The 13,220-nt window shown below is 38.3% G+C and overlaps 2 protein-coding genes across 2 annotated transcripts in view; both read left to right on the top strand.

The window, feature by feature from the left end:
* The first annotated feature begins 957 nt into the window (after positions 1–957).
* Positions 958–6,212, top strand: LOC310931298 (uncharacterized protein). Its single transcript, XM_083894424.1, has 2 exons — positions 958–984; positions 3,526–6,212. The coding sequence occupies exon 2, from the start codon at positions 3,535–3,537 to the stop codon at positions 5,587–5,589; it is 2,055 nt and encodes a 684-aa protein (XP_083750550.1). The 5' UTR covers positions 958–984; positions 3,526–3,534; the 3' UTR covers positions 5,590–6,212.
* A 1,606-nt stretch (positions 6,213–7,818) lies between these two features.
* LOC310930718 (uncharacterized protein) overlaps positions 7,819–13,220 on the top strand; it is a gene marked incomplete at both ends in the record, with an annotated part of 27,854 nt that continues 22,452 nt past the window's right edge. The window contains 4 exons of the mRNA XM_083893760.1: positions 7,819–7,994; positions 8,077–8,172; positions 10,126–10,315; positions 11,153–12,526. Coding sequence (XP_083749886.1) covers positions 7,819–7,994; positions 8,077–8,172; positions 10,126–10,315; positions 11,153–12,526 — 1,836 coding nt within the window. The remainder of the gene's footprint in view (positions 7,995–8,076; positions 8,173–10,125; positions 10,316–11,152; positions 12,527–13,220) is intronic.

The raw sequence follows: 13,220 nt of genomic DNA, 5'->3' as shown, positions 1-13,220 counted from the left end.
TATTACGAGGAGCTTTTGACTTAAACATGAACTCTTTCAACGTTCAACTACAGGAACAAGGAACTAGTTTCAAGTATCAGGGAGATGGATGCGCCTATGGATGTATCAGGCATGAACAGGTTTTGGCGTGTATCTTTTGCCTTCCTCAAAACGCTCACCTGATATTAGATGGTGAAATGCCCTTATCAGGTAATAATTCTGAGGAAGGCAGAAGATACACGCCCTAAACTTGCTTCAACAGCTGACGATGCTGCAGCTGTACAGACCTGTAAGGGTGAAAGGGTTCAAGGTTCGAAACTGAACAGACAGATCAAGTGATGAAATTCCACTGCATAAATAATGTTACGCATCATTTAGTCAGAACATCTCTCTGCTTTTGTGGTGTTTTCTGAGGGTATACGTTATGGCCCAAGAAAGAAATGAAAGTGAGCTGTTAAATCAGACCTGTAATGAATCAAAATTGAACTTTAAATATCCTTTATATCAGAGGAACTAAAGGCAGGCTTGCACCATGAGTCCAGCAGTTCATGTGTTGAAGTTGAATTTGTGTTCATCTCATATTTGGCAAGTGAGTGTTTTGGCCTTAGTGATTTCTATGCATATTTTCCAACTCCAAGCTATATGAACTTGAATGCTAATTTAAGATTTAAACATCAGGTGATGTGCATTTGTGTAATGAGGGAGGGTGTGACCGAAAGTGATCAACAAGGTGTGCATGATTATCATCTTGACCTCTGAAAAGTCAAACGTTTTGATGGAAATAGTCAACAGAGTCGCATGAAATGTGAGGAGGAAAAAAAAATCTAATTCTAATCTAATTCTTATAATACATCCATGGTTTGACCTAAAGCCAGCTCTCTCCAGCTGGGAGGAGTCATGTCCCCCACCCTCCTCCAGACGACAATAAAAGTCCATCCTCTCGCCGTTACTGTGCTCACTTTTGCTCCTGATCGTCCTCATACAGAAGCAAGTTTGACCACTGAGGTAAGAAAACTGAGAAAAGAACACTAACAGAATCTATTAAATTGAATAATTTATATATCCACGTCCTTCTTTTTAACACGTTGTGCTGTGGCTTTCCTTTTGGTCATTTTTGCATGTCATGTTTTTATGCATTATAGTTTTGTGTTTTTGTTGTTTTTTTACCATGTCAATCAGTTTCCATATCTATATCCAGATATTTATTTTTCCCCAGGGACCGTATGAGCAAAAAAACAACAACAATGAGGGCTGGACCAATGTGCTGAACAAAATTCTGATCAATATTGATGTTATCTCTTTATAACAAAAGCAGTAATTGTATAGTTTTGGTGTATATAGTGCAGCATACAAACACATAATAAACATAACTACTGGCACAGCAAACTTTATTAAAATTTTTACAAACTAACTCTATTCAAAATATGCAACGACTATACTCTGTGATGAATACTACTATACTATATTTAACGGGTGGCACCTAATTAAGTAGAGCGATTATCGTTAAATAGACTCTACCAACAGAGGAACAAAGGTCACACACAGCTGTTTCTGCCCGGGAGGGATAGGAAGGTGCACACCTGCGAAATGTTTTGCGCATGTGAGCATTTTCAAACAAAAATTTCATTATTAGTGGTTATTTAAAAATAATAATAATGATAATAATAATAATAATAAATTCACGTTTTGATGTTCCATTTTGTTTTATTAGTCAGTAGACGTTAATGAAATGTTATCTCTCATTTTATTAGTTATTTTTATCAGACACATATCTTTTTTTTATTGTATCTTTCATTATTCTTATTAAAAAAAGAAAAAAAAACTAGGGCTGTCGATCATTACATTTTTTTTTAAACTAATTAATAGCACAATTTTCTGAAAATAAGAAAATACAGAAAAATAAAACCTGACACTTATAACAGATATTTATTTGTATAGAATCATGGAATGAATGTAGAATCAGCACAAGAACTATATTTAAATTAATTTCCTTAAACTTTAAACGTGATGGATGTGTTATAACATCTGGACAGAGCACCGCCCCCTCTGCCTTGAAGACAATTTTGTCATGGTGGCCACTTTGGGTACTGCAACAAAAACATACTCATGGGCCCAAAAAGCTATTTTCTGATTGAGCACAATAGTAAAATAGACGCCTGTAAAAGTGTCCACAGGACACCTCGAGACATGGACACAGGCTTTTATAGGTCTTTATATTCTATATTTTTAATTCACGGAGTTTCATATTTGAAAAATCTCCCTATAGGCCATAAAAAGCCCAGACAAATCTTTTTTCCGAGAGTGACGTCACATCTGTGTACGAGCACAGCAAAGCGCGGTCATGTGGCGTCTCGGGAACGGCGCTACTGGCAGTGAAGCGTACGATATGAAAACTTTATGAGAAATGTCAATAAATGAAGACAATGAGGGTCTTTTTTTGTTTACATTTTTTAAAAATGTATTATTATTTGTATTATTATTATTATGTATTTATGTTTATTCGTATCTCATTAGCGTTTATTTTTAAACTTATTCTCGATGTATTAACCACTGATTGAGGAGAGGAGACTGACATTGTGACACTGATGTGCTGTTACTGATGAATGTGATGAACATGTGAATTAGAGTTGAATATAAACACGTTGAGTGAAAGAATCTGCAGTTATAAAACTACTTTTAACACGTTGTTATGGCTCCTCATTATATGGTCATGTTACAGTCTGCAGGTTTATTTTAATATCCATCATCATTGTCATTATATTAACCATACTAGTAACTATAACGATCAGTGAGCGTTATTAGTAAACCACCTCTACAAAAAACTGTTACAAATGTGAACTTTGAAATTTAAGATTTTATTTTTATTGAGCTGAAATGCTAATATATAAATATAAATAAATAAATAAATAATCTGACATCATTCACACTAGTCAAAACTACAGTTTCAGATATGTGTAATTCAGTTTTTTAGATTAATACATTTTTAGTTTTTAAGATTCAAAAAGTAAGTGAGACTCAATTATAGATATACAGATAATAGATATAGATAATTAATTCAGTTGTGAATTAGGTGAGATTAGATTAGACTTTATTTATCCCCCACTGGAGAATTACACGTGTTGCAGCAGCCACATGACAGAGATCACACAAGATTAAAATGCAACACAATAAAAGTAGAACACAATTGTAGTGCAAAGTATATAAAGAGTAAAACGGAAAAAAAAAAAAGGATAAACAATAAAATCCTTCAAATATTGAAAATAGAACTCAACCAATGGCAAATGACACATTCTGGATCTGGAACTTCATTCTGACTGTCTGAAACGTAATTCAAGATATCTAAAAAGGACAATGTAGATATCTTCAGTTGAGGATAATTAAAGATATCTTGAAGTTGAATTATGACGTGTCAATGTTTCAGCTGTTTAGAATTCCAAATTTACAAATGTGCATGTTGTGGGATGTTATTTTTAACCAGCTATATAGAGGCTGGAAAAGCATTTTGATAGAGGTGAAAAATTGTCTTTCTCTTTTTTCTTTCAACAGTTTTACATCATGGCCACCAAAATTGCTGAGACCACTAAAAGTCTTACAACCGCATCAGAGATGCGTGACACTACCAAGATGCTGATGCAGCCCAATGCAAACTGGGAGGAGTATCTGACTCCTGCTCCATTTTCTATTGCTATCTTGGGAGAACTTGTCTTCATTTCCTCCAATGACGACTTCTCCATTAACAAGAATCCTCCATCAGAGGGCTTCAAGTACCTAAAATACCCAGACTCCTTCAGGGCCAGTCTCATGCAGATCTGTAACTCAGGCTGGCAGGCATTTAATGATGCTCACAATGGTATGGATAAGATCCGCATTCACACTGGATCAGTACCCATGCATGTTAAAGCAGCACTCAACATTCTTTTCAATGCCAGTGATAACGTTATTGAAACTGTCATGCCCGATCAACTCGAAACCATTCGTTCTATTGCTGATGACTGTGTGGAACAAGCAACCATGGTTGAGAAGAGATATGCTGATGTCATCAGTTTAATAGGGGAGCTGTTGGAGGCCTGTGTCAATTCTAAGTTCTTTTATGGAGAAGAGCTGAGAGAAGTGCAGAATAAAATAAAGGAAAACAAAATGAGGGAACAGACTGCCATAATGCAAAATGAACAGACCAAGAAAGAAATGGAGGCCATGTCAAAGCAGCTGGAAGCAGCACACGATGCTTACAAGCAATCCATGGACTCTCTTCCCTCTGGAATGGAAGTGATTGGCATGAATTTTGTTGATGGTCTACAATCAAAAGTATTAGGAATCCTGGGTGCAATGGCTTCTAAGGCAACATCATCTTCTACTGATGCGAGTGGTGATGCAAGTGGTGATGCGAGTGGTGATGCTAGTGGTGATGCTAGTGGTGATGCAATGGCCAGCTGCACGTCTGGAGAGATTCTGAGTCTTGCAATAGGTTTCGACCAATATGTCAGTGAAAGTGAAATAGACTGGAAAACACTGTATGATGAGAAGAGTAAAAGCACAAAGACTGCATGGAACAAGGGGCAATTCACACGGATCTTAAAAGAACTGGATCAGATGCCAAAGAGCCCTCAAGGCACGGAGGCTCTTGCACTCTGTAAAACAGGTATCGAGATCTGCGTAGACCTGGCAACATATAGTCCAGGTAAGAAGTGGGACAACAAGTCAACTATAAAGCTGTTGGCAAGCATTATGAAGTTGAAGGATGCTGCTCACATATTTGATACAAAGTCCAAGAAAACTTTAGGTACCCCAGCTCTGAGCGCCAAAGGACCAATGAAATACAAATCAGAGAAGACCAGTTCAGAAAGTCAAGGCAAATTAGCCGGTGAGATAGCAGTTGAAAATGCCAAGTACAAAATTGAGGAGACCAAAGCAGAACTCAAAAACTCACGAGAGTTATATGAAAAGGCTGTTGCAAACATGGAGAAGAAGCAGAAGGAGCTGAATGATGTTCTGATTGAACTGCAAAACTGTGAAATCAAAGAGATTAGCTTTGCCCAAACCATCAAAATGCTGCGCAAGGGTCTTGATGCCTTGGGAAGAGTACAAGAGCAGTGGAAGAAGATGGTGCGCTTCTTCCAAATGATCTCCAACATCATCCAAATCAGCCTCAGCAAAACACTGAAAAACTTTGTCAAAACATCTGATTCAACAATGAAGCTGAACTACAATGAAAAGCTCTACACAAAAGACCTGCTGTACATGCAGGCATTTCAAGCCTCAAATGTCTCCAGCCTGGTCCACATGATCTCATCCACCTACACTGAAATCTCTAACAAGTACCTGATGGACAGAGTGAGCAGCCTGGGAAAACTCATGGCCATGGATACAACGAAACCAGGGTTTCTTTTAGAGCGTGAGAAGCTGCAATCCTCCTGCAAGGCAGCTCAAGAAGGTATTCTGAATCTCGTCCTGAAGAACAAGAAAGAATTTGAGGACAAGACCGATGCCAGGATGGCAAAAATAGAGAAAGGATTGAAAGCAGTTCTCCCAGAAGCTTCAGCTGAAGAAACTAAGAAAATCAAGGAAAACGTTGAGGCTGGCTACGGAGACGACATGAGTGATTACATGTGAATCAAGTTATTCATGTTTTTTTGTTTTTTTTATTTCGAATCACAGAAAAACATGACTTGTCACATAAAATCGATTAAGAAATAACTCTTTATTACTTAAGTATAATCACACACAGTTTTTTTGTTAATATCCAGTATAGATATAATTATACTAAGAGCAATCAAAAATACTGAGACGCACAATCCAAAGTCCAAAATTGTAATGTTTTTGATTTAATTTGTGAATAAAAAGCAAAAAAGTGTTTATCACTATGCTAACCATGTGCAGACTTAGCCAAGAACGCTTAAGATCCTGCTGGTCTGCAGTAAAATCTCTGTATAAATAGACACAATGTAATAATTCTTCACCAGTGTGTGATGTTTTCATTCACCAGAGAAGATGTCAGATTTAGTTTTAAAGTTGCTGAATGCTTTGCACCTGCTTCATTTGCTACAATATACACAATAAATGTTGGCTTAACTACCGAACAACACAGTGTACTCGTTGTGATTATAATATCACAATAATATAATAATCTTTCTTTCTCATATATGACATATATCACACGTTGACTTATAACATCAACTACCATGGGATATTATTGGCTGTAGTAGTTATGTATGTTTGCTTTTGAATTAAATACAGTAAAGTCATTTCAGTGTGTGTTTGATTTCTGACTTTGAACTTTCTCTGAGTTTTTAGCCAGGTGTGTGTGTGATGTTTGTTGCTGACCGCCATGTTTTAGTGAGTGTGTGTTAATATCTTGTTAATATCTGGTTCATGGCTGTGTGTCAGTATCCCATACAACTGCATAGTGCAGTTTGGCCCCACACTGTTTATTTTAAAGGTTTGTTTATTCAAAGTTAAATAGTTTATGTGTTAACTGCAATTTGCCCCAGCCCTCCTTTACTGTGGGACTAGTCTTATTTACTGTATGCACTGCAGATATAATCAGGGTCCCGTGCATTGATTATGACCCACTCACAACCATCAAGTAAGTAGTATCCATCCACCACCTCCAAAATGTTCTGTAACTGCCCTGCATACAGGGTCTCTGCAGGTTTCAACAAGTCAAATTTTAAGACTTTTTTAAGACCATAGTGAATACAATTTAAGACCCATTTCAAATCCATACTTGCAAAAAAGTACAAATACATGAAGGAAAATTGGAGCCAGAAATCATTGAACTTGCAATTTGGCTTCGCTGTGGGTTTTCATTAAGTTTTCTCCGCTGCTATGCTAAGCTGTAACACAACGTGGCTGCACGCACAGCAAACTAGCTCAATAAAGCACAGGTGACCTACTTTAGTTCTGTGTTGTAGTTATGTCATCGCATCCTCAAAAATAGAAACATTTCAAAACGAGACTGAAGTTTATGCATGTTATAAATAAAAGTAATGTTAATAGATTTATAAGACCTTTTAAAATTGTATTTAAGACTTTTTATGAGATTTTAGGAGAATTTAAGACATTTTAAGGCCTTAAATTCAAATTATTGGATTTAAGACTTTTTAAGACCCTGCGGATACCCTGAGCATAGTGTAGAAAATTGCTGAGTTTAAATACTTTGTGGCAGAACTTGTAGTTGTGATTGCAACAACAGGCCAAACCCCACTCCATGAGGGACCATATGATACATATGAATATACATATGGATAAAATAGTTAAAAAAATACATGTATTTATTTATTTATTTTTAACTTCCCGTTAATCAGGAAATGACAAAAATGACCCAATACAATCGCTGGCTTTACACACTTTACACAGTAATTTAGTGACTATAGCCATATATATACATGTATTATTATTTTTTTAATGTGTTTAGTTCATTTAAATGATTGTATGTCAAAAAAAATCTTACTTAAGTTTCATATATTGTACTGTAACTGTACGTAAGAAATGTTAAATAAAAAAGGGAGAAACCGCATTCTCCAGTCATCCAAGTCGTTAGGTGGCGCTGTTGAGGAAACGTGTCGCCGCCTGAAACGACAGTGCACCGTGAAACGTTTTCATCGTAGTGTTCGTAGACACATTTATGATTGATTTTATCAACTTAAAAAAATCAGAAGGACCAATAATCGTGCAGAAGTCACAAAATATTTCGTTTTTCTTTTATTTTTGATCATTAAAAACTATGACGTATTTCATTGATTACGTCATTTCCGCTTGCAACCCGGGAAAACCAAGAGCTAACAACAACAAGAAGAAGGAGAAAGGGATTACAGGCTCGTATGCGACGGTACTGACTGAATGGAACGAAAAAGGACAACGGATCTTCATCAAGCGTTAGAGTATTTCTTTGAATTGGAAGAAGGTGAAAATGTGGTGTCGTTAGAGGACGAAACTTTGTCCTCCGACTGGAGTTGCGGGAGTGACAGCGGCGAGGAAGATGAGCAGCCATCTACTCCCACTGCCTCTCAACCAACGTAAGTTTGTTCTCGTTTGTTCTCTCTTACGATGCTCAATTCGAATGTTAATGTGTTTTTTTTTGTTCTCCTGTCAATACAGTTATGTTCACCCTGTGGCCAGCCCAGAGACAGCTTTGGGTGCGCTGCGCCCCCAGCTGGCAAGTGTAAAGCAGGAACAAGACGACACAGAACCGATGTATGTATATACTGCTGTGACATTAGCTTCAAGTCGGATATTCAACACCTGTTCACCTCCACCAACGGCTCATCCGTCAGTTTCACCCTGCGTTCGCTGCACCATCGAGGGTGGTCATATAACTTGTTATCCACTGACAAGAACTGATTCACTTAGGGACAGTCAACAAATTACAGTTTTCTGCCCCAATCCCCCCCCCCCCCCCCCCACACACACAAAAAGATATTCATATATCTTGGATATATTATATCCAAGATATATGAATATCTTTTTCCAAATGTGTCGGTTGCATTAAATAATTATTGTGTGGAACAACTGTGGTTATTTTGACACGCGAGTGTATGTGACTAGGTTTGCACGACAGGTAAACGACCGATATTCGATGACGTTGTTGAATAATGCGATGACAATATGATGTGCGCCCCTACACACACACACACACACACACACACACACACACACACACACACACACACACACACAGCGTGTTATTTCTATTTTATCCCTGTGAAAAAGGCGATATTGCCCCCTTAACACACTTTCTGCCATCCTAAAACTTCACTAGTTGTTAGAATATGTAAAAATGTACAAGTAAATGTAAAAATACAGTAAGTTAAATCCACCTGACTGTCTTTACTACTTCACCTCTCATTTCTGGGTGTTGTAGTTTGAGTGAAGGACTATAGTTAAGTGTACTATAGGCCACCATTGTGGAAGAAAAGTATAAAAACAAAGCAAGAAAAACAACAAAAGTTTTTGGCCTAACAAGACTAGCACAATCTACATTTATCAGAGTTCAAACAGCCTGTACTATTTGTTTGTTGTACATATTGGCACAATCACAATTACAATTGTTGATGTATTTTGCACCCCAAGTTCATTTCTAACATATTTAGCATTTTTTTCTTTAATTTTAAACCTAAAAGAATTGTTAAGTTAAGCTTATTTGTCATTTTGTCCAAGACTTCATACAAAGACGATTTAAGGTGTTGTTCTTGCTTTAATCAACAGATGGCACCCAAAGCATTGCTGATATTACTGATCCAGTGTGGACTTGGACAAAGTTCACCGAACCATCTAGATAGATAGATAGATAGATAGATAGATAGATAGATAGATAGATAGATAGATAGATAGATAGATAGATAGATAGATAGATTGATACATACATACATACATACATACATAAATGGATACATACATACATACATACATACATACATACATACATACATACTTATGAAATTCAGGATCCAAGTAGCTCAAGACATAGACATCACACAAACATAATATACACATACATTCACACATTATTAAAAAGGATTGGCAAAAAATTCAAACACATTATTAAAAAGGATTGGCAAGAGAGTGATCCACATGAACAGTAAGGTGAATACAAGTGTGATAGATTCAAGTATGTAAAGTATTTATAAAGTAAAAGTATTTGCAAAGGTATCATTACTGATTTATTAATTTTATTAATGTTTGAATAGTAAGCTAGTGCATTCTTTTCAATAGCTTCCAGGTCATGTGACCCAGTCAGCTCAACAACACATTTGGAATTTATGTTACACACATATATATATATAGATATCACAAACTCGAGTATTTACTGATACCGATATCGGTCCAATACAGTGATTTTAGACCTTTTATGAACTATGAAGCTGTTAACAACACATTTGTGCTGAGTCATTTCACATACATAATTATCCAACTGTGTAACAAAATGACCCAAAATGAATCATACACAGCCCAAATATGATTCAGCTAAAATGCTTTTGCTGATTTTTATTTACATATTTACAGTCTGTGGACAGCAGAAAAATGGAGGTGCTTTGCTGAAGAAGACTCACCTTTTCATCATGATTCAAAGTTAGTAGTTTGGCTGATCTACCAGCTAATGATGAATACTTGCCACACAAAAAAAACAAATCTTGTTTTGTGTTATAGTAATGACCAATCGGATAACGAGACCCCAGTATCAGCACGGAGAGCCAGAGGGAGGGGACGTGGGACAACAAGGGGTCAGTCATCTCGCTCCAGAACTCCACAGCCGGCTCATGGCTGGAAGTCTGGAGATGAACTCGACTCCGCTCCGCCACCATTGAGATTCAAGCCGCTGAGGGCCCAGGGTGTACAGGTATTGACTGGCTTTCTTTGATTTTCCTCTACGTGATTACGTGATTTTGATCCTTGGTTTTTTACTTTTTAAGTACATGTCGGAGCTGCTCATTGGTTATAAGGCATCCAGACCCCTCAGGTCATCAGGGACAGGTTTACTCAGCGTCCCCAGGGTCAGAACCAAGCAGGGCAAAGCTGCATTTAGCTTCGGTGGTCCTCACCTGTGGAACAAGCTCCCTGAACACCTAAGGTGTTCACAAACTGTCAGTTTGTTTAAATCAGGGTTGAAAACATTATTGTTAAAATTGGCAATATCGTTTCTGATATTGCCAATTTAAACCACTTTAACTTTCTTTTTTAATGATTTTAATAATTTGAAAATAATTATTAGGGTTGGGAATTTCACACATTTTTAGAGTCGATTGTCGAGGTCCACGTGTCGAATTTTTTGTCTACTGGACAAAAAGTAGACAAAAATGTAGACGCTGGAACGCGTGTGTCGCCACTCGCCAGACGGCTCAGGTTTTCGAACCTGCGCTCGTTAGGTGTCCACCAGAGTGAAGTACAGTGATCCTGACTGGGTGAGATGCCATCTTTATTTGCGTAGCGCTTGTGTTATGTCCCCCACCCCCGTCCTAAACTTAAGCACAACCTCGTTCGCACTGCACGCACACACACTATAGATTTTTTTTAATTGATTGTGTTTTAATTTCAAATGCATTTCCTTGCCTGTAAAGCACTATGAATTGTCTTGTGTACGAATGGCGCGATACAAATAAACTTGCCTTGCCTTTTATTTTTCAAAGGTGTTTATACACAATATCTATTACTTATATGATCATTATTATTATTACAGGTGGACACCACAGTGGAGCACACCCCCCTCAACCTTTTTCAGCAATTTTTCCCTCCAGCAGTGGTCAGAGAAATCTGCCAAAACACCAACAAATATGCTGCACAATATGCATCTGAAAAAAGGTACACTTGGCAGGATGTAGACGAAGAGGAGTTTTATAAGTTTTTGGGTCTGGTGCTGTTCACCTCATTAGTGAAACTGCCAAGCGTACAGGACTATTGGAAGCAGAACGATGTCACGTCTCATCCTTTTCCAGCTTCGATCATGACTCGGCTCCGTTTTCAGACACTGACGTGGAACCTTCACCTGAGTGACGTGGAGAAGGATCTGGAGAATGACAGGAAGAAGGGTGGGCCCGAGCATGACAAACTGTTCCGCATACAGCCACTCTTTGACCATGTTCGTGCTGCCTGTAAAGCATCCTACCACCCAAGGAGGCAGCTTGCCATAGACGAAAGAATGGTTGCAACAAAGGCAAAAACAGGCTTCCCACAGTACATGAAGAACAAACCAACCAAATGGGGGATAAAACTCTTCGTGTTGGCAGATTCCAGCAATGGTTACACTGTGGACTTGGCCGTTTATGTTGGGAAGGCAACTGACCCCAGTGCTCACGGGCTAAGCTACAATGCTGTGATGAATCTGGTGCAACCAGGCTTTCTCGGCACTGGATACCACATCTATATGGACAACTTCTACACCAGCCCAAAGTTATTCACTGACCTGGCAAGCATGAAGTTCGGGGCCTGCGGCACATACCGGGAGAACCGGAGAGGGTGTCCTCCTAGCCAGGGAGTCGTCTCCAGGAAGTCCCCACGTGGAACAATGCGGTGGATCAGGCAGGACCCCACAGTGTTTGTGAAGTGGATAGACACAAGGGAGGTGTCAATTTGTTCCACCATTCACCCTGCAAATGCTGGCGACACAGTGAGGAGGAAGGTGAGGATCAAGGGTGGACTGTTGAAGGTGGTTGACGTCCCTTGTCCTACTCCAGTCATGGAGTACAACAAGTACATGGGTGGAGTTGATCGACTCATCCAGTACTATTCAGTGCATAGAAGACAAAGCCGGTGGTATCGCACTGTCTTCCTACACCTCCTGGACATCGCAAGCACAAATGCATACATAATGCATTTGGAGCTCGCGGCCGTCCGGAACCAGCCGAGGCTGTCCCACAAGGACTTCATGGTGGAGCTGGTGAAACTGCTGTGTGGCGCTGAAAAAGCAGGTGTTCCTGTGAAAAGACAAACCAGCCATGTTCCAACTGCATGTGCTGCAGAGTTCAGCAGCTCCAACAGGGCCACAGTGGGGCGCCGGCGGTGCCAGCAGTGTGCACAGAAACGGGTGCGCAACACCACTCCCTGGAAGTGTCAGGCATGTGACACTCCACTCTGTCTATTACTAGACAGGAACTGTTTTGCTGAGTGGCATGCATAGATTAGCATAAACATAGTGTATATTTTGTAATATAGTTCTCCCTATTTCCTGTTGTATTTTTAATGTTCAATCACTGTGTTTTTGTTTGTGAGAGCAAACAAAAGCTTTCCAGGATTTGATTATCCTGGATGTATTTATATTTTTTGTATGTCTTATTTTTTATTATGTATTATATTGTTATTTATTTTTACTTTACTACTGATTACCTTGACATTAAAAATCCACCTGGAAATTAAAGTTGGTATTTATGTTTTTTTTTTTCTGTTTCAATATTCAAGTTTACAGTTTTAGAATAAATCTTTTTACAATTTCAAGCTTTGAAAACTGATCTGTTTTTGGGTCTGTGGCAGTAATGGTACAACACAATATAATTCTCAGGTGTGTTTATATAGTTCGGAAAATTGAAAAAAATAAATAATCAGATTGCCTAGTAGGTTCTGCTGAAAAAGAAGGATATAAGACACTCTTCAGAATATTGCACATTCTTATAGCCTATGTATATATGTTTAAACATGGTAACAGAAAATAGCAGGCTAACTGCTCAGGTTTCTGATAAAATAGTCTTCCTTCACCATGAGGGACACTTTATGTTTATGTTTGTTTTATTTCCTGAATTTCCTTCAAAATGCCA

The sequence above is a fragment of the Microchirus variegatus genome (genome assembly GCF_963457635.1).
Source record: "Microchirus variegatus genome assembly, chromosome: 8".
NCBI classification, from domain to species: domain Eukaryota; kingdom Metazoa; phylum Chordata; class Actinopteri; order Pleuronectiformes; family Soleidae; genus Microchirus; species Microchirus variegatus.
Note: the sequence above shows the minus strand (reverse complement) of the source record. Positions and strands in the feature narration are given on the sequence as shown.

What these genes read in the sequence shown, in the direction of transcription:
- LOC310931298 (XM_083894424.1), top strand. Translation starts at nt 3,535, where the DNA reads ATGGCCACCAAAATTGCTGAGACCACTAAAAGTCTTACAACCGCATCA.